We start from the raw sequence: 23,591 nt of genomic DNA on the forward strand, positions 1-23,591 counted from the left end.
TTGATAATATGTAACTCGGAAAATTTATTAATCGATGTATGATGGATTTTCATATTTGAGATATGTCTGAATCGATAATATATAATTTTTACATAAAATGTAAAATACTTTTAATCATTGCTTTGTTTTTCCATGTGCATTAAGTATGTGTTTACCATCTTTTAACGTTGCTTTAGATGAAAGAGGCTTGAAGCTTGGTAGCTTCGTGAAAAGACGAAAACACTCTTTTCAATACCGTGCTCTAGTCTTCAACGAGGGGCTTTCTTTGGAATATCTGTCTCTAACCGGGGTTTTTTTGGGGAATACACGTGTTCCCAGCTGAGGGAGGAGTGGACATCCCTATTATTAAAGAGAGAGAATCCACAGCAGATATTAATTTAACTTTTCTCATTGGGAACTCCATTATTTTAGTCTTATTTAACATGCAAAAATTTATATGAGATGGTCTCACGAATCGTATTTGTAAGACGACTATTTTATTTGGATCATCCATGAAAAAATATTACTTTTTATGATAAGAGTATTATTTTTTATCGTAAATATCGGTAGGATTGACCCGTCTCACAGATCACATGAGACTCACTCTATTTAATATTAATTAATTACCTCTTGGCTAGCTTTTTTTGCCACTAAATTAATAAGTGATAATATAAAATAATTATCATAATTTTTTTGTTGGGTCTATTCAAGGAAAAAAACCAATTTTATATTCACAAAAAAACTATTTTTTAAAATTTTTTATCATTAAATATATTTGGATCTTGTATATGTGATTATTATATGTGAAATATAAGAAATATTCTGTCGGTATAATGAATCATAATTTATTTAAAGTTTTTTTTAAAGTGGATATTAATTAATTAAAGGTTTCTATATTCAAGGATTGATATATGTTATCTACTCTATATACCGGTGGAATTTATTATCCATTTGATTTGAATTTTGTAGGTAGCAAATATTAATATTAATTCATTAAATAGACCACAAAATTGTACTTTTCCATCAGAAAATTTCTACCAATTCGAAAACGATATTTTTTACTATTAAAAAAAGATATTTTGAATATATAAAAATTTGTATGAGATCGTCTCAATTATCAATTTTATTATATTAGTTCGACTGATGAAAAATTATTATTTATATGTCAAAAATATTATTTTTACTCAAAATATGGATTGAGTCTCGTAAGATATTTATTCATTTCAATACAATGAAAAATTATCTCATTTTTTCTCTTTTTATAACACACCATAAAGATTTCGTTGGTGTTTATTCTTATAATTGCTACATATAGTAATATATTCATGTGCAAACCATTAAAATTGAGAATAAATTATTAAACAGTCAAAAATTTTGAGTTAATGCTAAAAGTGTCTCGTCTCACGAATATAGATGCATAAGACTATTTCGGATCAATTCAGGAATGAAACTTCCACGGTTGAATATATACACATATTTTGTTAATTCAACGTTAGCAAAAACTTGTGTGAGACGGTCTCATGAGTCGCATTTTGTGAGACATATCTCTTATTTGGGTCATCCATGAAAAAGTATTAATTTTTATGCTCAGAGTATTACTTTTATTGTGAATATCGGTAGGATTAACCCGTCTCACAGATAAAAATTTGTGAGACCGTCTCACAAAAGACCTACTCTTCAACGTTGGTGAAGATTATCTAAGGACAATTCAAAGATGTGCATTGAAATCTTGTTGTCCAATTTAGCGTCTTTTAATGGATCAACGATATGTGCATCAATATACTCAACGTCACGATAGGTCGATAGAACAATTCATCCAAAAAAATTAATAAAGAAATTCAAAGATGCATGTGATCGGTCTGGTCTTTAAAGGGGGGGTCGCCCTTCTCAATTTGTTAGATTTCTCATTATACAACTGATACGTCGATATACGCGTTGCGTGTTTGTACAATATTTTTTATAATTTATTTGATTTATATTTAAATGAAAATCAAAATGTAATTATAAGAAATAGTGATGTATTACACCATAATTTAGATATAAAATAATTTCGGTTAATTTGTCAATAATAGAGGGGTAAAAATAGATATATATATATATATATATATTTTGGTGTCCTTAACGGTTTCTATTATGTCATCAATTTTAATAAAATAAAATAGATAAAATATAAAATAAAAAATTACCATTCATCTTATACATATTTTAATCTTTGTCCACGATAAATTTGCAACATTTTAGCGCAACAAGACGTCCATCGGTGATAAGAAATAAAGAAACAAAATCATTTGGAAAAAAGATAAAAAAAGCAAAGGTTAGGTTTTACCCGTCACAAAGCATAACCAGAATCAAAGGGTAGTATCCCAAGGATTTATCCGATGGCCATTAATAAGCTATGAATGTTTTTCCGCGCCTCTAATGCATTGTTATCACATGAAAAATTATAATATGACTCATTCATGGTAATTGGATCATCTTTGGGGTGATAACCCAATAGCAGGGCGGAGGCACACTATCATTCACCCGGGCTTGTTCCAAAAAAATTTAAAAAATTTATATGTAATTTTTTTTAATTTTGGATAAATTTGATATTAACTCGGGTATATCAATTTAAAATATTAAAGGATTTTAGAGTTTAAAATTCTAGCCCGGGTATAATCGGATTCTTGACTCCGCCACTACCCAAAAAAGATAGCATCGAAGAAACCTAGAACACAGCAAAACGAAGTCATTTCTATCTGGCTAAAGAAGTAAAAATTTAATTCAATAACAAGCTTTCAAGCACAAATGAAATTAATAGGAATTGTGAAGAGGGTGTGCTGCAGAGAATATTATGGCCGAGAAATATAACACACAGCTCCAATGAATAGCAAGAAAAGATGATATTTAACATTTGTATTGCAGCTATGGTGATACACTCTCTCGTGATGTGGAAACGGAGTGTTTTCTATTTACATGAACAATGGGATGGTTAGGTTGGTGAACCTCTTGACTGTATCGTGCTCAGAATTCTGGGCAATTTCCTTCAAACTAGTCCAGGATTTTCTCCTCCTTACTTGAAGTACATCTGCTTTTTTCTGCGTCGGCAGCATTTGAGCTACCTTCTGGTTCAGCGGCTTTTTTGGCACTCGGCCTATTCCTTTTTCTCCTCTTTGCATCTAACAAGGAAAGACCTGTTGTTGGCAATGGAGTTGAGGGACTGCTTGGTTCGAGACTCTGCCTATCTGTAATTGGAAAAGCGACAGCCTCAATCTTGTTAGCCTTGATGGCAGTTGGTGTAGATTGTGTCAAGCTAGTAGATCTCTCTACAACATGATAGGCGGCATCTAATCTTGAAGGCTGTGTTGTCTTTAGAGGATTTATCTCTTGCATATAACCCTTAGGTGTTCCTCTCATTAAATTTCGATGAGAACAGAAATGGCAATTGTAAACCACATTATTCTGAATGGCAATATCAGATTTCTTATGTCTACGTCGTTTACTCGGGCTGATCTTTCCAATCCTGATGGTACAATTGTGACCAGGTTGAAGAATGGATTCACATCTGGTGAACAAAAATGCAGAGTCAGAGCCAGAGAATGTCGCTCTTAAGAAAATAAGGACAAATTAAATAACATCATCATCAACTGTAACAGAAATGTCCCTCAATGGTGCAGATAGATCAAAAGTCATACGCAAAAGGTTTCATAACAAAGATGGCGAAGTAACAAATGTCCCCAAGAACAAACCATTTTTTCCAGTGATTTGTACAGTGGTAGAATTGTCATCCAATAACATTGAAGCACAACTCCGTTTATTTATCGTAGAGGAGGCTCAAGCAGAAAGGATGTTTAATAGTAATTTTCTGTCTGCACACATAAAATATTTGAAATTATGACCACAAAAATTCCAAGAAGAACTATGTGCAATAATAATGATTAGAAACTCAAAATCTATATCTGAAATATAGATGAGGGAAAAAGATTAAAAGATATAGATTTGAACTAATTTTGCTTTCACCTGGCCATGCCTAGTGTACTTGCATTAAACTCTTCAAATCACAGGAAAGTGGGAATCGGTATCAATGCGATACTTCCTGATATCCCATGTTCAATTACAAATAAAGAACTAAGATTCCACCATCCTCGGATAAACTGTATCAAGAAAATAGCAAGTTTCAGGTCTCTCACAGACAAGTTAAAATCCTGACAACATTGAGATTTGAGAAAATCAAAATCCAGCTCGTCTGATACACATGAACCAGAACGATTAATCGAAATTCAGATTTTAAGAGATTTAAATCACATAGACACAAACAAAAGAGAAAGACGCGAAGATCAAACACAAAAAAAATGGAAATATATAAAGCCTTCAATTCCACAGAGAAAGGCCACACATTTTACTCGAAACTTCTGCAGGCAGCAGAACTTTGCACATAATTTCGCTTTCTTGGTATAGTAAAAATCTTCAACAACTAAAGAAAAACTCAATTAAGATAATTTGTTAGGCAAATACAAAGAAGCAAGTCCACAACAATAGCATACGAAGAAAGTAAGCAAACATATATGCACGAGTCTTATTTCTGTCGCATTAGTGCAATAAACAATTTTTTCAAAATACAAATTAAGACCAAACGAAATAAAATCGTTTTCAAACCTCATCTAACCCCCCTGATTCAGAAAATACACATGGATTATGAAGTAAATATAAAGAGAGAGAAAGATAAAACCTTTCGCAAATAAACAAACTCGGGTCAGAGCGCACACCCACGGCTTCAATGGACGCAGCCAAGCGCTGTCCGAAGAAAGCACCAAGTGACGGAATAGAAGCTTCGGTAGCAGCCCACAACGCAAGGCTTTTTAGGTGGTCGATTCTGTTCTTTGTTCTGGGATTGACATTCCCCTCCTTCTTACCGGTCGCTTCTTCTCGAAGTGTCATGGAAGCCCGTGGCTGAGGCCCTGAAACTGCGTTCTTCTCTTTCTTGCTCGCTCCTTTTCGCCCCATCGGGGTATATTCTTTGAAACCGTATCAGTTCTCTCAGAAATTTTGTCAAACGGTTTATGAAGGAGATATTGTGATGAGTCTACGTCGTAATATCGCTTCTCCGCCGCCTATTTCCGCTGCATATACCAACCTGGAGTAACCTGTCGCTTACATGGAATAATTGGGCTGAATTTTTTAAAAATATTGGGCTACATAAATTGATTGAGCCTATTTTGGGCTCCGTATATTTCTTGAGCCGACCATGAATTTAGACCCACTATAAAAAAAAAGAGCAGGATAATTGATATTAATGTGCGCACGGTGAACAATCGGTTAAAATCGAACCGAAACTAACAAAACTGAAACGACCGATATAAACTAATAAAACCAAACAATTCAAAAACAAATTAAGGAGGATAACACTTGTCATAATCATATAAACTTTTTCCCTGACCAACCGAACTGACCGATATAAAGTATTAAAATCGAACAAGGCAGAAACAAGTGAGTAGGTCTCTTGTGAGACGGTCTCACGAAACTTTATCTGTAAGACGGGTTAACCCTATCGATATTTACAATAAAAATAATACTCTTAGTATAAAAAGTAATATTTTTTCATGGATGATCCAAATAGAGACTTGTCTCACAAAATATGATCTGTGAGATCGTTTCACATAAGTTTTTTCCAAAACAAATTGGGGAGGCGAAAACAAATTGGGGAGGCTAACACTTGTCAGAGAAACACTTTGATAAATTACACCGGGGACAAAAATATTGTATAAATCGAGAGATTTTTTATCATTATTATTATCAGAATAAGATTTACCCTAATTTCAACTTCGGGTTTTATCATGTTCAAAAGTTAGAACATTCAGCAATTTTAATTGGAAAAGATACAAGAGAACGATGAAAGTGAGGGCGATTATTGACAGTTGTCAAACTTTCTTTAGGTCTTTTAATGGGATCAAGTACCAAATTTAGAGACAAGACCAAAAGGTTAAAATTAAAGTCTTGATATTTTTTAATTAAAAAATTAATCGGCTTAATTGGTTTAACTGAATTTTAAAATTCAAAATCGAAATTGAACCGAATTAACCCAATATTTTTCAAAATGAAAACCGAACTACTGAACAAACCAAATCAGATTTTTGAAATAACATCATTTTCCTTGCTATAATAATAAAAACACCCATAATAAGGAAAACTTATCTTGAAATCTGATTTCATGACAACACAATAACTTCAAAACACATAAAACTTGCAATACAAGAAAATCCCAAATCAACAATGCCATGATCTAACAAAAACCATATTACAACGAAAGAAAAATAGCACAAGGATAGCCTTAAATCGATCGATAGTTTGCATGAAATACTCAACATTGATGTTTCCCCTTGCGGCGAACTTAGTAGGTGCCATTGGTTTTGTATTTTCATGAGAAGAAAAATAAGGAACATGTGGAACCAATTGCGAGAAACGGGTGGGAGAAGTTGGATATAAAGATTAAAGTGTTACACGCGACTAACAGTCAGAACTTGATTATAATAAAACGCGATGAAAGATCTCTATCACTCGTATGTATGTTGAGGAATTCACATGAAATGTTTGGAGTTCTATATGAAATTCTATTTTATTACAAAATATGTTCGGATATAGAAAAACTCCACAACTTGTTTTGAAATAATATATTTGGGTCGATCTTTCCTCAATTAGAATTGACGACATAGCGAACATTCATTTGAATTTAGAGATATTATCACATTAAATACCAATTAACTACAATTTTTTAAAGTAGACTTTTAAATTATTTAAACTTCTATAATAGTAGAATTCCCAATGAAAATGGTTAATTATATGATTATTGTTACGAAAAATGAGTTTTGTACTTATTTAGAATCGATAAAACAATTCGAACGAGTTACGTAACGAACAAAATCATTTATCGATTATCAATTAAGGTGAATGAGAAGCTTATTGAGTTCGAATTTTATCAAATAAAAAGATTAAATAAAAATATATATATATATATATATATATACATCTTCATGATTTTTCATTTTTTTATAAATAAAAATTCACTCAGTTGTACTCGACACACTATTTTTTATCTTCTTCTCATTTCTACGTAAGTTTAGAGTTCTATATACGAGTTTTTAAGCATTAGTGTTTAAAGTTCAAATTTTCAAGATATAAAATATTGAGTTTGGATTTTCTAAACTTATATACTTAAATTTGAACATTGGAATTAAATTCGAAAGTTGTCTTATAATTTTGAGTTTTTTAAGCATTTGCGCGTAAATCCAAGTTTTGCAAGATTTAGATTCTTGGAATTGGATTTTTCAGTTTAACGCTTAGAATTCAAAATTTAAAAATTTGTATACCATAATGATAGCGTTCTAATCATTTTCAAAAGTTTGTGTGACTTTAAAATTTGTATTGCTACTATTTTGAGGCCATAATCGTTGTCTTTTGAGAAATAAATTGTCAACAATCGTGAACATCGGAGCGAAACAATATCGTTTTAAAAAACAAAATCAAACTCTTACTTCGAATATCTTTTCGTAACTATTTAGTTCAATCATTTATATCTCGACATTTACTAAAACAAATAAAAGACCTACCAACAATTATTCTCATGGCCGGGAAATCATTGCTAATATAATAATTATGAAAAGAAAGCAAAAGATACCCACCATATTGAGTGGATGCCGCCGCATCTTGTACCTCCCCGAGGCCCATCTTCCTTTTTTTTTTTTAAAATAATATATATATATATAAATTTTTTTGTTTTCTTTGGCTCTTCAAGCGATTGTTGCATTGAAGAAGCGAAGGAACAACAGCTGTATAGGAATCTTTGGCAACGGCAGCACTTCGGAGAAGCCAAGACTCGAGATTTTTGCTCTTTGTATGAAGCCCCGCCCCTTCTGATATTTCCCTTATGCTGTTTGTTATTGCGTTGCCTTTCCAAGATTCAATTTTGAATATTTTTCTTATGTTCTCTCAAGCTTTCTTTAATTTGTATTTATTTTAATCTCGTATGGAGATGATTCTTGCTTGTGGGGTTTAGTTTAAGTCCCTCTTTCTATTATCCACCGGGAAAAAAATTATGCAATGGATTTATGAGCTAGAATTGAAAGCTGGAAAATGAAGTCAAATGTCGTCCAAGCACCTTGCGGTGCTTTAAAGATAATTTTTCTGAAAATTTAAGTCCAATATCAATTTCGCACACCCATTTGTAGTGTCCATGGACAAAATCTCCTTTTAATGGCTATCTGGGGCTTAATTTGGTCGTTTAAATAGTCATATTAAATCTGGGCATAACCTCTCGTCATGTCTTTGTTTGAGTGAAAGTATGTTTTCATCAAAATCAAAAAAATTTGTGCCATTTTATGATTGTTATATTTCCAGTAGATATTTACATGCAGACTTTCTACCTCGAAATGGTGAAGATATAAGTTTTATCTAATGGTCCTGTTTCGTCGTTTGCTAAAGTTTCAGCCTTAAGACATGGCGATGATGTCCCAATCTGGCTCATCACACTGGATATCTAATGAAATACAGTGTAGAGTTAGACATAATGGAGTTAAAAGCAGTGTTAGCACAACGGAGGCACCGAAAACGAAGGAAATCTTCTATGGTTTACGTCGACCTTCTTGGAATTCCTTAAAGGCAGCACAAAAATCGCGTTTAGATGTCTCTGGAGCAGAACTTTGTCGAGGACATCGATTTATTGTGGCTGCAAGTCCTCCTACTGATGATGCTGTTGTTGCAGCAGAGCCACTAACCAAAGAAGATCTTGTAGGTTACCTTGCTTCTGGCTGCAAGACGAAGGAAAAATGGAGGTTCAACTTCTAGCTCTTATTGGTACTTGGATTCGGTTCATCTTTTCTTGGAAAAATATTTAATTTTCACTGCGACTATTGCTAACCTTAATTGTAAGCTGGTTTTTTGAGATATTCAGAACTCAAAATGGTTCAAATTTTGGTTCGTTGTGGAACTTACATATCCTAGTTAACCTATTAAGATATATTAGTTTGCATCCAGATGCTGCAGACCCCCACTCCCCAACCTGCAATTTATGATTTCTTTAAATTTCATGGCTTATGACTTTTTTAGAGTCTTTGACGGTCGAGTTCAATTTTTCTTCTGGGAATCTCCTGGCAGTTTAATCTGGGTTTGTTTATCTGGAAGGAGTAAATTTTAGCTGTTTTCCATTGTTTACTATTTGTTTGTGGGTACACCTGGGCATCTCAAGGCATGTAAAGCTCCCGATTTTTATTTTTGACCATGCAGGATAGGGACTGAGCATGAAAAATTTGGGTTCGAAACTGAAACTTTACAACCCATGAAGTATGAACAAATAGCCGAGATGTTTAATGCTATTTCCGAGAGATTTGATTGGGATAAGTTAATTGAAGGTGACTACGTTATTGGACTCAAACAGGTATTATTTTTTCTTAGTCAACTTGTGGATATATTTTTCTTTGTTTTTTTATGCAGTGTATAGTTCATTGTGGCAACACTATCTAGTTTCTAACAAGCATTTTATCACATTTTCCATGTTCACGTTGAGCTTGTTCCATTGGTCCTTAATCTCAAAACGCCTTTCATTTTGGAATAAACATTGATGTTTCATTCATTTTTCTCCAGATTAAATTTCTACCACTAAATTTGACCATCTATTGGTAGGGGAAACAAAGTATCTCCTTGGAGCCCGGTGGCCAGTTCGAGCTCAGTGGTGCACCTGTTGAAACTCTGCATCAAACTTGTGCTGAAGTTAATTCACATCTTTACCAGGTTCTTTTTCCATGAACTTTATGCCTTCAGAAAATTCATTGTAACAATGATAATGAACCAGACTCGAGTGATTTAGTATAATATCAGTTTTTAAATGAAATACTCAGGTTAAAGCCGTTGCAGAGGAGTTGGGGATTGGATTCCTAGGAATTGGCTTTCAGCCCAAATGGCGACGTGAAGTTATTCCAGTAATGCCCAAGGTATTATCTTCACAAAATCACACATTTTATGCAAATTTAATGCAGACAATGTTCATTTTCCAATGGAACATTGTGTCTGCCCAATTCAATGACCAATTAACTAGCTCTATTTTTACCCCTCTTACTGCTTTTGGGCCATAAGTAGGGAAGTAGGGCACTCTTATCCTTTCTCTATATTTACATTCCTTCTCAGAAAATACAGGCTTTCCATGCAGCAATAATGCCTCGTGCATGAGTTGTTTATCATGTGGCAATTGTACACGTGTCAGTTGCAATTGATAATACAAATGACCTTACACAATACAAGGAAAGTGTACATTTAAGCATAAATCAGATTTAAATTTAGTAATTTCTATGATTAAAGGCAGTGGTGTGCAATAGGTCGGTTCAGTTATTTTTTAAAATTAACTATACAGTTTGTATGTTACTATGTTTATTTGTGTACATATTCGCTTCAAAGTACCATCCTTATCACTTGGTGTCAAACTAGAAAACATGTCGCTTCAAAGTACCATCCTTATCACTTGGTGTCAAACTAGAAAACATGTAAATGTTAAAAAGGCCACCAAATAACATGTTTCAGATATAAATACGAGAGCATTAAAGAACCAGAGAAGTTAGGCTATTGAAGTGACATTGTCTTTCAAATGACTTGGTATGTGTTTCAATACTCTGTGTGGTTCTTTCTTTCCGTTGCTTACAAAATTTTCGTTACATGTAAATTTGCTTCCAATCTTTTCTTGTGTATGATTTAAAGCTTTGAAATCTATTAGGTGCTACAAATACTGACAAAATATTCTGGATCAGGGAAGATACGAGATCATGAGAAATTACATGCCCAAAGTTGGGACACTTGGACTTGATATGATGTTTCGAACTTGCACAGTTCAGGTAAGGATAATGCTAATTTAAAACAAAAATGCCAGAAACTCTTTGGGCTTAATGCAATACATATATATACTTGCTCCAGTAGGGTCTCAACTGCCATTTGTAAGATATTTTTGTTATTCTTTTGTAACTTCATATTTTACAGGTCAATCTCGATTTTAGTTCTGAAGCTGACATGATAAGGAAGTTTCGAGCTGGTCTTGCCTTACAACCTGTAAGTCGGTTGTTTCTGGTATTGGATTCAGTAGTTCTCTGGAATTAACTAATTTGTGGAACAGATAGCTACGGCAATATTTGCAAATTCGCCATTCACTGAGGGAAAGCCAAATGGTTATCTTAGCATGAGAAGGTAGTTATATATTCCTCTACTATAAGCCTCTTCAATATCTATTCTCATTTTTCCAATTTTTCTGAACATTTGTCTGAACTTTTAAATTTTCGTGAAATTTAGTTGACAGTTCTTTCTTTCTTACAGCCAAATTTGGACTGATACTGACAATGACCGAGCTGGGATGCTGCCTTTTGTGTTTGATGACTCTTTTGGGTGAGTTTCTTCTTAATACACATCCCTGTGAGGGCGGTTTTACCTCGACCAGCATATACTCCCACTGCCTCAAAGAGACTGCGAATCTTTCCATTTTGGATTAAGATTTGAGATACCCATTCCCTCAGATAGAACTTTTTCAATAGACCTTTTCAAATTGATATCTTGGCCCTCGTCCATTTACAGATCGGAAAATAAAAAGCTTTGACAAACCTAGGACATGTTTATATAATCTTTACCATTGATCGACTTCGATTACCAATCTATGACATTCACTACCAGCCACCATGACAAAGTGAGCTTTAAACTAAAATCAATTGCCGAGGTCCGTTATTGCTGCTGAGTCTATTACCGTTGTGCTGGAAATAACACAACTTACCCTTCTGTCAAGGGCTACAACATTTATAGTACAATTTCCACAACCTTCTGACTTATATCACATCATATGTAGTGGTCACCAGAGTTTTTTGTCAATGTTGTGTCATGTTTGCCATCTCTAGGTTTTAGATTTGTTTTCCATTATTTGTGAGGTAGTGTTTTACCACTGAAAGTATTTTGCCTCGCTAATGAAAGAAGTTGCATTTACTTGTATCACTCCATATCTTGTTACAGGTTTGAACGGTATGTAGATTATGCTCTTGATGTGCCGATGTACTTTGTCTATCGGAAGAAAAAGTACATTAATTGTGCTGGGATGTCCTTCAGGGTTATTTTCTATCTTTGATTATATGACTATAAATCCACATTTTCTCTAATTCTCCGCTACTTTTCTAAGGTGGTTATTATGAATCTACCACAGGATTTTATGGCTGGTAAACTTATTTGTCTTCCTGGTGATTATCCTACTCTAAACGATTGGGAGAATCATTTGACAACAATATTTCCTGAGGTTGGCATCATTGGATAGGGTTCACCATGCGTTGTGCCCATGATCTTGATCTTACTGATGAGTTTTGGCCCTTTTCTTCTATCTCAGGTTAGGCTTAAAAGATACTTGGAAATGAGAGGTGCTGATGGAGGGCCTTGGAGGAGGCTATGTGCTCTACCTGCTTTCTGGGTATATTTTCTTTTCTTATACTTGCAGTGCATGTATAAGAATTTCATCATTTATCGATCTATGAGAGCTCATCAAGTTCAGAGTGGCGACTACAATCACAAGGACTAAAGAATTTCATCATTTATCGATCTCAGATGTTGTTAGGGATTGGAATTTTGTAATGAAGTGAACTATCTCTAATTTTCACGTGTTTTTGTCTTGCGGATCTCTCATCCGCTTCTAATGTACTTCAAAACCATATTCTTAATAATATTATGTTTCTTATCAAAAAAAAATACTTGCAGTGCATGTGAGTTTAGCGGAATATAAGCAAATGCTTATAATTGAGAAGAAATATTGGGGGAATGTTGAACAAATTTATGCTCTTGCGGAAGAAGTTTTCTAACTTTTCGAATTAAGAATAGGTTCAGATCTTGTAAAATCACACTTTTGGTTGGATTTATAAGCTCTTATGAAATTTGAATTTCAGGTAGGTCTCCTCTATGACGAGGTCTCTCTACAAAATGTCCTGGACATGATAGCTGATTGGACTCCAGAGGAGAGACAGATGCTAAGGGATAAGGTAAATGTGGACAAAACATTAGTTATGATATAAATTAGTTTCTATCACATAATAAGAAAAAATGGTAATTATATCATACTTGTTTTATTTGTATCTTTAGACTTCACCATTCAACATGATTGAGGCATGACCTTTTCTCTTCATCTCCTCCTTTTGTGGCGAGAACAGAGAGATGCCAGGCTCTACAATAAGTAAAGCATGTATGGCGAAGGGTTGCCTGTTTTATATCTGCTTGAGATGTGATAGGGCAGAGTAGTCTGTTATCTATCACCCGCAATCTCAATAGTTATGAGTACGATTTCAAATCACCTCGAGGGGATTTGAGGAACAAATTTCCTGCCAGTCCAAAATAATAAGTGAACTAAAACCCTACTTAATGATCATCTATACCTATCGACCGAGATCTTTATGGAATTCTATTTAGAATCTTCAACTCAATTATTTTAAAAAAAAGGAATTTTTTTTACTTTTAATATCGTTCTTCCAGTATACCTATAAAAGATCAGGTTTAAAATAATAATTTTGTGAGACAGACTGATTGTACTTCAACAAAACCCAAAAAAGTAAGACTTGTGACGAATTAATTAAATAATGGAAAAAGAACCATGGATCGATTTTAAGACGTAGAATCTCTCGTCGCTTGCCTTTCTTCACTGCCTTCTTTCACTGATGTTTGGATTGAAGATTTTGAGTTGAATTCTAAATTCTTTTGTTTTTGATCCATGATTTCTGCTGCCATTGCTACCATTTACTCTTTTTTTCCTGAAACAACCTGTTGAGGTTTAGGCAGACCCCAATCTATGGATGCATAGTGAAGCAAAATAGATGGAATGGGGTCAATGGTCAACCCCAACATCTAGATGCAAAAACTACTAGAGACCGAAAAAACAGAAGTAGAAGGGGAAACTAGAGGGGAAAACCCCATCCAAGCTGTAGTCCTAACAAGATAAGTTGGGTCTTTAACCATACAAAGCCTGGTTAGGGATAAGATGACTATTTGCTAGAAGAAAGTCGGATGGAAAAGATGGGATGGTATACTTCCGATGGCTGGAGACTCCCCGCTCCTCCTAGGAAGAAAGACTTTTGGTGTGGGGAAATGTGCTTTCTCAGTATAATCTCTGCCTATGAAGATTTCTGTAATAGCCATGAAGATGCCCTTCTAATTTGTAACTATTTAGTAGGTACCAAAGAGTGGCCTGAAGACACCATTTCGGGATGGACTGCTGAAGCATGTTGCCCAAGACGTTGTGAAGTTGGCAAAGGTTTCCGAATAGTTCTAAAGCAATTGCTTCTCTATGGTCAATTTTAATGTCATTGTTTTAGTAGTCTGCATTATCTATATAGTAGCGACAAGCTCATAATTACTTGCTGTTTGAGATTAGTAAAATCTCCGTGTCTCTATATTTCTCCATATAGGATGGCTTAGAAAGGAGAGGCTTTAAGGAGACTAATTTCCTGAATGAAGTGAGTGAAGTGGTTAAAACTGGTAAGCTTCCAAGTTCATGTTTCGAATATATTTAGTTGCATGGCAAACTTTTATTTCTGAATTGAGTAGGTTATATCACGGTTATGTTACTTTGCATGATCACATGGGATCCATCGCTGTAAACTGGAGAATGAAATTGTTATACAATATATGCCGGGAAATTAAAGAAAGTGACCCTATCTCAAAATGCCCCCTCTCAGAAACACCTTGAGATCATCTAATCTTATTTCCAAAAACGAGTTTATCGCCTGGTGTTGGGACAAGAACATCCTCCAGTTGAATTTTCTGCTTCATTTTTTTTTAACGTGTATCACTATGTCTTTGAATATATCATTTTTGCTTCATATTTCATTTTAAAAACACCCCACCCCATGCAGGCATAACACCAGCTGAAAAGCTCCTCGAACTGTACCACGGGAAGTGGGGACAAAGCGTTGATCCAGTTTTTGAGGAGCTGCTATATTGAGGAGGAGGCTCAACTTAGCTTTATCGCATGTTCATTTAGCTTTATTTCAGCTGATCATGAAGAGAATCTTGTCCACGCTTTAGTATACATTTCCCATCTTATTATTATTATAATTATATCTATGTTATGATCAATTCTTGTTTATATTTGCGGGTTCTAAATTTCCTACACGACCACGATATTTGTAGAAGGTGGAACCCGAATTGAATAATCTGGATGTGATTTCATCTATGGTTTGACTGTCTGAAAATTTTCTCTCTGTGAAGTGTAATTACTTATTATATAGTTTTTGGTGTGAGAGTTAACGGGATTAAATGTCAAATATTTCAAATCATTCATCGGATATTTAATCATATATAACATCCAAAAAATCCACTTCATCAGTGTTGCCGTAGTCTAAGCTAATTTTTCATTCGACTATTTTTCTTATTATCAAACGTTAAAGATGACGAGTAATGATATGTTTAGATTTTTTTCAAGAGAATCTCCACAGCTTGCAATGTACATAGACTTGAGAGATATGGTCGACTTTAATTTTGTAGGATAGTATGGTTTTTTTTTTTTTTCATTACAAAAAAATAGGAGTAGGTCTCTTGTGAGACTGTCTTACGAATTTTAATCCGTGAGACGGGTCAATCTTACTGATATTCACAATAAAAAATAATGTTCTTAGCTTAAAATGTAATATTTTTTTATTAATAATCCAAATAAGAGATCTGTCTCACAAAATACGATCTGTCAGACCATTTCACATAAGTTTTTATAAAAACGTAGAATGTATAAGTACGTGTACCATCATTGTATTAGTTTTAAATGAAGATATAGAAAATGTATATGGCTTGACATGGGAAGTCAACGATGATAATACTATTATATACATATATATATATATTATTTTAGTTAATACTATGGAAATTAATTATTTTAAAAAATGACATTGTTGGGGCCTGGGGCAATTTGCCGAAAAGCCGAGTTTTATTTTTACGAAAAACCGAGTTGATCCAAGTAAACTTGGCGGTTCAAACCAGATATACAGTTTTTTATCGGACAATTTTACCCCCACAAAGGACCAGATTTCAAAACCCTAAACCGTCAAAACTAACTGCCTTCCAAGAAATGACAACGAAGACTTGGGTTTTATTTTTCCCCTTTCGCATGTAATTCTCTATTCGGAGATTGAGATGCGCCAGAAATCTTTCTTCTTTGTTTAAAGGTACATTCACAACCCCCGTGGTTGTTTTTGTTTCCTTTTTAGTTTGCTCTGTCATCCTGGTTTCACTGTGATATTTTTGAAGATACGTTTTTTCTTCTGTGGATATGTATTGATGTTTTTTTATCATTTTATTTGTAGTTGGAGTTATACGTGTTCTTTTTGGATAGTTCGAAAGAATTATGGGGAAAAAGAGGCTGGGTGAAGAGAAAAAAAGGGTTTTAATGGGTGGCTGTAGTGATGATTTATCGAGTTGTTTGGGGTTACAGAACGTGCCCGTAGGGCCAGTGTTTTATCCTAGCGAGGAGGAATTTAAGGACCCTTTAGATTATATAAACATGATCAGGCCAGAAGCAGAGCCCTACGGGATATGTAAGATTGTTCCGCCTAGTAGTTGGAAACCCCCATTTGCCCTTGACATGGATTCCTTCACGTTCCCTACAAAAACCCAGGCCATTCACCAGTTGCAAGCACGGTGTGCTTCTTCTGATCCCAAGACTTTTGCTTTAGATTATAACCGTTTCTTGGAGAAGCATTGTGGTAAGAAGGCGAAGAAACGTGTTGTGTTTGAGGGGGAGGCGTTGGACTTGTGCAAGTTGTTTAATGCAGTGAAGAGATTCGGGGGGTATGATGCGGTTGCTAGGGCGAAGAAGTGGGGGGAGGTATTTAGGTTCGTGCGGGCAAGAGGGAAGATTTCAGAATGTTCGAAGCATGTGTTGTCTCAGTTGTATTGGGAAAATTTACATGACTATGAAGAGTATTATAATCGATTGAACAGACAGAAAAATAAGAGTTGTAAGAGAGATCTGAATTGTGGGAAGAAATGTGAGACGAAGGATGAAATTTTGAGTTATAAGAGAAGACGAAGAAATAAAGAGGGTGAGAGGGTCGAAGTTCATAAAGTAGAGGAAGATGAGCTGGGTCAGATATGCGAACAGTGCAGAAGTGGGTTGCATGGGGAAGTTATGTTGTTGTGTGACAGGTGTAATAAGGGTTGGCACATATATTGTTTGTCACCACCATTAAATAGGATTCCTCCTGGAAACTGGTACTGTTTTGAGTGCCTGAATTCAGATAAGGATAGTTTTGGTTTTGTGCAGGGTAAGCAGTTTTCACTAGAAGGTTTTAGGCGTGTGGCCGATCGGGTGAAGAAAAAGTGGTTTGGCTCAGCGCATACGTCACAGATGCAATTGGAACAAAAGTTCTGGGAAATCGTGGAGGGTTCAGTTGGTGAACTGGAAATTATGTATGGTAGTGATTTAGATACTTCTGTTTATGGGAGTGGGTTTCCTCGTGCAATTGACAAAAAGCCATCGTCTGTAGATGTCAACATTTGGAATGAATACAGCACTAGCCCATGGAATCTCAACAACCTACCTAGGTTACAAGGGTCGATGCTTCGATCTGTGCATCATAACATTGCTGGTGTCATGGTACCTTGGCTTTATGTTGGGATGCTATTCTCTTCATTTTGCTGGCATTTTGAGGACCACTGCTTTTACTCAATGAATTACCTCCACTGGTACGTTACTGGTCAACTCCATAAAGTTCCGCTAAAATAAAATCAGGGGAAGTGCTAGTTTAGTTTTTCCTTTTGTCAATATCTATCAGTATATACACTGAAAAGAAATGAAGGATTTGTGCCTCTACTGGCATGTAGTTGAATAAATATAGAAATTTAGATAAGAAACTTATGATGGTGATGGAAAGTGCTATCTACGTTCTTTCTTCTTCAATACCCGCTGAAGCAAGGAAAGTGATTTGTAACTCACAGATGAAGTATGTGCAACACATGATATATTTTAATCCACTTTTAATCAATTTGCAAATAGACTAAATGATGTTCTAATTGGCTTAAAAACTCTCTTTAGCAAAGACATTTCAAACATATGAGAAAAAGCAGTTGCTTAATTTTGCGTGAATCCTGCTGATACATTTTTCTGACATCAGGTTAAGAAGAATTTGGTTTGATTGTGGTCTTAAGTGGTTCTAATTGTCAGTCTTCAAATTCGTTTGTCATCTATAAACACCATATATGGATCTTTTCAGATAACAATAAGATACCGTAATTTTATTAATCTTGAAATTTTATTTGGTGGGAGAGTTTATGCACATTAGAGTTGTGCCTTACCTTTTTTCCAATGAGATGGTAACGTAGTATGACTTTTAAGAATCGTTCAAGATGAATGAACTCTTCCATTTCTACTTGGAAGTATTTTGAAGTTATCAACCACTTAAATATTTTATCTTCAACTTTAGACCCTGCCAAGAATGATTCTTGTTTCAGATAGTAATACTTGATCGGTAAATGGTTAAGAGTTTTTTGAGGCATATTTCTTTGCTTGACATTATATGACACTGCTGCATAATGTTTACTTGCATCACATATAGCCTTTTCTGAATGTATACAAAATTATCGGTTTTTGCATCACAAGTGACTCAATTGATTCTATTGAACCATGAAACTATTTATTTCATGTTTTTCTCCTGATTTATACCATATGGCATTGATAAGTTTGTAGATTACAACTAAGAACTTGTCTTAAGCTAGTGAAATTATTAATGCAGCATACAAAAAAGGCGTACTCGTTTATTGCTCCTCTTATTTGAGATATAGTAACTTTAGCATGGACAAAATCATATTATTCTTATTTGAAGCTTTCAAGAGATCTCATTGCATTGTGTCAATGTTTCATTCATGCTACCCAAAGCTTATGAATTGAATATGTCAGGCATTACTGAAAAATTTTAACGCGAGTATGTTTAAGTGTTGCTGACAAATAATATCCACTTGTTTTTAAATTTTCAACATTTTGTAATTTTCCTACTTGATCAATTGAACTAAATTATATACTAGTTCAACGTATTTATCTCTCCCTCGATCGCAAAAATACACGGTGGTTCATAATTCCACTTGACCTATATGTGGACCTTTTTCCTTTCCTGATATTATATTTTACATCAGAGTATGGATTTGATATTTTGAACGTGGATTTGTTTTTTTAATACCACAAGAATACTGATTTTTGTGTATCTTTTAAGGGGAGAGCCAAAATGTTGGTACAGTGTCCCTGGTAATGAAGCTCAATCTTTTGAAAAGGTATTTCTTATTCATAATTACATTTTTTTTCTCCTCTTGCAGTTGATGAACTTTGTTTGAATTGAGTAGCGTGTCATGCGTGTAATTATGGTTAAACTGGTTAGCTGTCTCGTTCATCCTTAAGATGTTACTCCCTCTATGTCTATAACTCTATCTCTCTCTTTGTAAATTCTAAACAATGACAAGACAACACAATAAGGATTGAAATATTATTTTCTTATATTCTTAGGCCCTGATTACTCCATTCATGCAAGTGTTAAGTTTTCACATCACATTTTACCCATTAATTTAATCTTTTGTCATATTACTGGTTGCAACATGGATTGCTTTTTGTTCGGATGTCTCGTCAATGAATTTACCTATTTACCTAATAAGTACATAAATACCAATTGTTCCAGTGTAATAATTGTAATAATTTAGAAGGTTAAACAATTTTTGTTTTGAACAATGTTTGGTCCTGTATGTGCTTTTTTGATAGATACAAACCTGTTTTTAGTATTTTATTCAATTCCTTGGTCATAAGAATGCACATTACTCGCACCTCTCTTTTAAGCAGGTTATGCAAGATAGTTTGCCTGATCTGTTTGAAGCACAACCGGATCTATTGTTCCAGCTTGTCACCATGCTTAATCCATCTGTTTTGCTAGCAAAAGGAGTCCCAGTCTGCAGCATTTTGCAGGTACACCGTTTTAATGATTGAATAAAAAACCTTTGCATTTCTCTTTTGTAAGGTTTAGTAGAAATCATATTTTTGTTTCACGATTTCAGTTCGAGCTGGAATTTACTATTGCCAGTAATCTAGTCAACTTTATAGAGAACATAAATTGGTGTAGACCCATGGGTCGAGTTTGCATCAGTATATTGCACATTCTAGCATTTTAATTGTTAAAACTTTCAAGGAGATCTATACAAAAACCCTAGTGAGAGAAATTTTTGAAAAATGCTCTCTCCTCACCTCCGCTCTTTAGATACCTTCCTGTTTTCAATCGGCATTCTCACTTCCTGAACATCGACGATCGCATTTTCACCCTGTGTCGGCGCCCGCGGCCGATTGCCGTTGGCTCTTTACCCTTTTCCTCTCTTTCTCTCTCCTCGCTCTACTCGCGCTAGTCACGTTTTCTTCTTCACGGGAGTGCCTTCTCGTTGGAGGGCTTCTGTATCCAGTCATTGGTATCAGGTCGTCGGAATTCTCTTGTTGTTTTTTTGACGCTAATCATCGTCTTTTTCATCGGCACGGAGATGAATGCACGGACCAGTAGGACTCAGTCTAAGATTCAAGGACTTCATCAACAATTCTTATTCGGGTTCCGACTTCTTTCGTTATAGGGACAGGAACGCGGTCTTTACTATACAGAGATTCTCAAACAAACATGGACGGTTCTTAGAGGCGACCAAGTTCAGTATGCAGGGCAGAAAGCAGAACATAATTGTTCCCAGCGGCTATAATTCGGGGGGGTGGAAAAACATCTCGAATACTTTGGTAAAGCTACTGTCAGGGAATCTTCAGAGGAAACTTCATCAACCTATCCTTGGTTACGGGTCAGCAACGACAAGAGTTAATACAATACACCGGGATGATAACAATATTGAGAAGGAGCTTAGCCGAGGGTCAATTCTAACTTTCACTGGGATTTGCATTTCAAGAGAGTTGTAAATGAGGTCGAACTAGGTGAATTCAGCAGTCTTTTAGGGGTATTAGATACAATTAGGTTGGAGCGGGGCACAAATGATTTTAGAGTTTGGCTGGGGGACTCTTCCGGGTTTTTTTCTGTTCGCTATTTCTACGATTCTTTTTTCCCGATTTCCAACTCCGCGTCATTCCCGTATTATTATAATATATGGAAGACACCCGAACAAGGTTCAAGTCTTCTCGTGGATAGTGGCTTTGGGGAAACTGCCAACTTGTGATTCGTTGCAAAAACGAGGACTACCTGTGCCTGATGCCCGCAATGGTGTAGTTTATGCCGAAAACAAAAGGAGAATCAGGACCATCTTTTGTTGCATTGTTCTTTCTCAAGTGGTATATGGACAAAAGTACTACAAGAGTTGGGTTTCGAATGGACCTTTCCAAGAAGAGCACGGGACTTGTTTCTTATGAAGCCAGGCTTCCCCACCAGGAGAAGGAAGATGAGTTTTTGGTATTTGGTAACTCATGGCACCTTTTGGTCGCTCTGGTTGGAGAGGAACAATAGAATCTTCACAAATTCAGCGGAGCCTTTGGACAACGTACGGACGAAGATCAAATTCAAAGTTGCGACTTGGACGACGAACTTGCCGGAGCTTAACCACTCGTTTATTTCTGATTTGGTTAGGGATTGAAAATTTGTATGTTGCTGATAATAGCTTAGAAGTTATTTTGCAAATTCTGTTTACGTGTTTTGTGGATTACTCATCCGCTCCTATGTAATCCGATCCATTATTTTAATAAAGTCTAGTTTCATATAAAAAAAAATTGCTAAAACTTTCCGTTGTATTTTTTGCAATTGGATTAACACTTTGTGGCTTCAAGATGCTTGTGGAAAATGTAAATTGCAATCTCTTCTTGCATTCTTTTCTGTAAATATGTTTTTGCTAGCTGGATCTGGTTCGGCTAGGCGACTGGAGTTTATTTATTTAATTATTTTTGTTTGGATGTTGATTGCTGTTCACTAATCTTTTTTGAAAACATTTTCAAGCTTCAACTGCTAGATTACGTCAATCCATCTTGCCTTGGTATTTAACTAGTTTTGTATTGTTATTTATTTCTATTGATCTTGTTTGAAAATTTTGAAATTTGTTCAGTTGCTGGATTATGCAAATGCATTATTAACTGATATTATTCTTTAAACTGTTGTGAACTAACTTCCAGAACTAAGCCTAGTACATTGGATTACTATCTCTTCTGTAAACAGTTATTCTGTGGTCATCTGATGCTATTGATAAGTCTCATGATTTAGACCAAGTTGCTATGACTCTTAAATATTGAGGAAATGAGGCTGAAAAGTTCTTACATTTCATCCTCATGTTTTACTTTGGATGTATGTTTTTCCTTCATATTTTTTTCACGCACTTGTAATTGCTCGCATAATGATATTGATTATGGCAGGAGCCTGGGAACTTTGTTATCACTTTTCCTCGGTCTTATCATGGAGGCTTTAACTTTGGTTAGTCAAAACTGGCATTTTACTTCTATTTTATGAAGATTTGCTGTTCAAGTCTTGGCATGTATGTTGCGCACCTTGCATAGTGCGCATACTTTATTGTGGTGCATATATTTGGCATTCCTGAAATCCACTTGGAACGGCAGGTTTGAATTGTGCCGAGGCAGTTAATTTTGCTCCTGCTGATTGGCTACCTCATGGAGGTTTTGGAGCTGAGCTTTATAGACATTATCATAAAGCTGCCGTTCTATCTCATGAGGAGCTTCTGTGTGTAGCTGCCAAGGTTTGGCTTTCCTCTTTAGATTTCTCATTTGTATGATTATTTCTCAGTTGCTTATTTAAACTTCTTAATGATGGACTTGGGTGTCAACAGACATATAGTTCAACTAATAAAGGTAATGTGGACTCAATAATTGTATTTTTTCTTGAGTTTACCATTCCTACATTTAAAGCCTGTCTCAACGGTGACTTGAGCCTTTAAAGTGGTGAAGGCTGGTGCTTGCTGATATGTGCCTTAACCTATGTCAAGGCAGCGGATGAGTCTAGTTGAGCCGTATGCCCAGACATTAACATTTTGACTTTTAACAATTATGATTTGGGCTTGTTCTTGATAATATTCGCATTTTCAGTTTGCTAGTAAGATCAAGGATGTTGCAATTATACCCTATCCAAGCTCAATGCTCCTCTCATTGATATCACCACGCCATCAGATGATTCTTTTGAGATGTGTCGAGACCGCCTCGTTGCTCTGTTGCAGCCTTGTGTTCTATATACATTTTCAGAAAAGATTCAAATGGTTTTTGTAGCCCTTGAAAGTCCCCCATAACCCCTGTCTCTGATTCCAAGTTGTTACGTGCCAGTTATGGATCATGCTATGGGGTGTTGGACTGCGGAATCCACCAATTCAGGGTTAATTCCCTTTTTGTTGGATTTATAACTTTTACCACCTACGGCGAATAGAGTGTTAGAGGCTCATTTAATAAGAGAACCCTTGATCTTATGAATTATGAAAATCTCAAAATCTAGAAATTTTCAACAAATAAGGAAATAACTAAAATCTGGAACAACTACACAAGGAAATAACTGAATTATCTAGCTGCTCAATCTTCACCCTTGAACTTTCCGTGTGTTGCCCATTTCATTTACTGTTGTGCTGACCATGACATGGTTGAATAGTCTCAGATTATACCTTTAGCGAAT

General features: G+C 35.2%; 3 protein-coding genes across 7 annotated transcripts in view; 2 read left to right on the forward strand and 1 right to left on the reverse strand.

The window, feature by feature from the left end:
• Nucleotides 1–2,726: 2,726 nt before the first annotated feature.
• On the reverse strand, nucleotides 2,727–5,106 carry LOC142533863 (uncharacterized). The gene is made up of 2 exons (XM_075640775.1): nucleotides 4,688–5,106; nucleotides 2,727–3,523 (listed from the first exon to the last, which is right to left on the reverse strand). The coding sequence occupies exons 1-2, from the start codon at nucleotides 4,960–4,962 to the stop codon at nucleotides 3,010–3,012; spliced, it is 789 nt and encodes a 262-aa protein (XP_075496890.1). The 5' UTR covers nucleotides 4,963–5,106; the 3' UTR covers nucleotides 2,727–3,009.
• Nucleotides 5,107–7,720: 2,614 nt separating this feature from the next.
• LOC142532782 (glutamate--cysteine ligase, chloroplastic-like) lies at nucleotides 7,721–14,998 on the forward strand. 4 transcript variants are annotated; one of them, XR_012816610.1, is made up of 16 exons: nucleotides 7,721–7,846; nucleotides 8,434–8,783; nucleotides 9,235–9,385; nucleotides 9,631–9,738; nucleotides 9,846–9,938; nucleotides 10,746–10,829; nucleotides 10,972–11,040; nucleotides 11,105–11,175; nucleotides 11,302–11,370; nucleotides 11,983–12,076; nucleotides 12,170–12,259; nucleotides 12,347–12,427; nucleotides 12,897–12,989; nucleotides 14,168–14,251; nucleotides 14,406–14,475; nucleotides 14,853–14,998. XR_012816610.1 is itself a non-coding variant. In XM_075639228.1 (16 exons), exons 2-16 carry the CDS (start codon nucleotides 8,449–8,451, stop codon nucleotides 14,939–14,941), a joined length of 1,578 nt encoding a protein of 525 aa, XP_075495343.1. In that variant the 5' UTR covers nucleotides 7,721–7,846; nucleotides 8,434–8,448; the 3' UTR covers nucleotides 14,942–14,998. The 4 variants fall into 4 exon arrangements, 3 of the variants coding, with proteins under 3 accessions (XP_075495343.1, XP_075495344.1, XP_075495345.1); XM_075639228.1 differs by having other exon boundaries at nucleotides 14,171–14,251; XM_075639229.1 differs by having other exon boundaries at nucleotides 7,728–7,846; nucleotides 8,440–8,783; nucleotides 14,171–14,251.
• Nucleotides 14,999–15,998: 1,000 nt separating this feature from the next.
• Nucleotides 15,999–23,591, forward strand: part of LOC142533281 (lysine-specific demethylase JMJ17) — a 28,585-nt gene continuing 20,992 nt past the window's right edge. Inside the window, exons 1-6 of one of the 2 annotated variants that reach the window (XR_012816711.1) lie at nucleotides 15,999–16,154; nucleotides 16,293–17,673; nucleotides 19,194–19,251; nucleotides 19,808–19,930; nucleotides 22,337–22,394; nucleotides 22,538–22,674. Coding sequence is in view for 1 of the 2 variants with exons in the window: in XM_075639995.1 (XP_075496110.1) it covers nucleotides 16,334–17,673; nucleotides 19,194–19,251; nucleotides 19,808–19,930; nucleotides 22,337–22,394; nucleotides 22,538–22,674 (1,716 nt within the window). In the remaining variant the exon portion in view is untranslated. The remainder of the gene's footprint in view (nucleotides 16,155–16,292; nucleotides 17,674–19,193; nucleotides 19,252–19,807; nucleotides 19,931–22,336; nucleotides 22,395–22,537; nucleotides 22,675–23,591) is intronic. The other variant, XM_075639995.1, reaches the window with a different exon arrangement.

This window comes from Primulina tabacum, chromosome 18, assembly GCF_025594145.1.
Source record: "Primulina tabacum isolate GXHZ01 chromosome 18, ASM2559414v2, whole genome shotgun sequence".
NCBI classification, from domain to species: domain Eukaryota; kingdom Viridiplantae; phylum Streptophyta; class Magnoliopsida; order Lamiales; family Gesneriaceae; genus Primulina; species Primulina tabacum.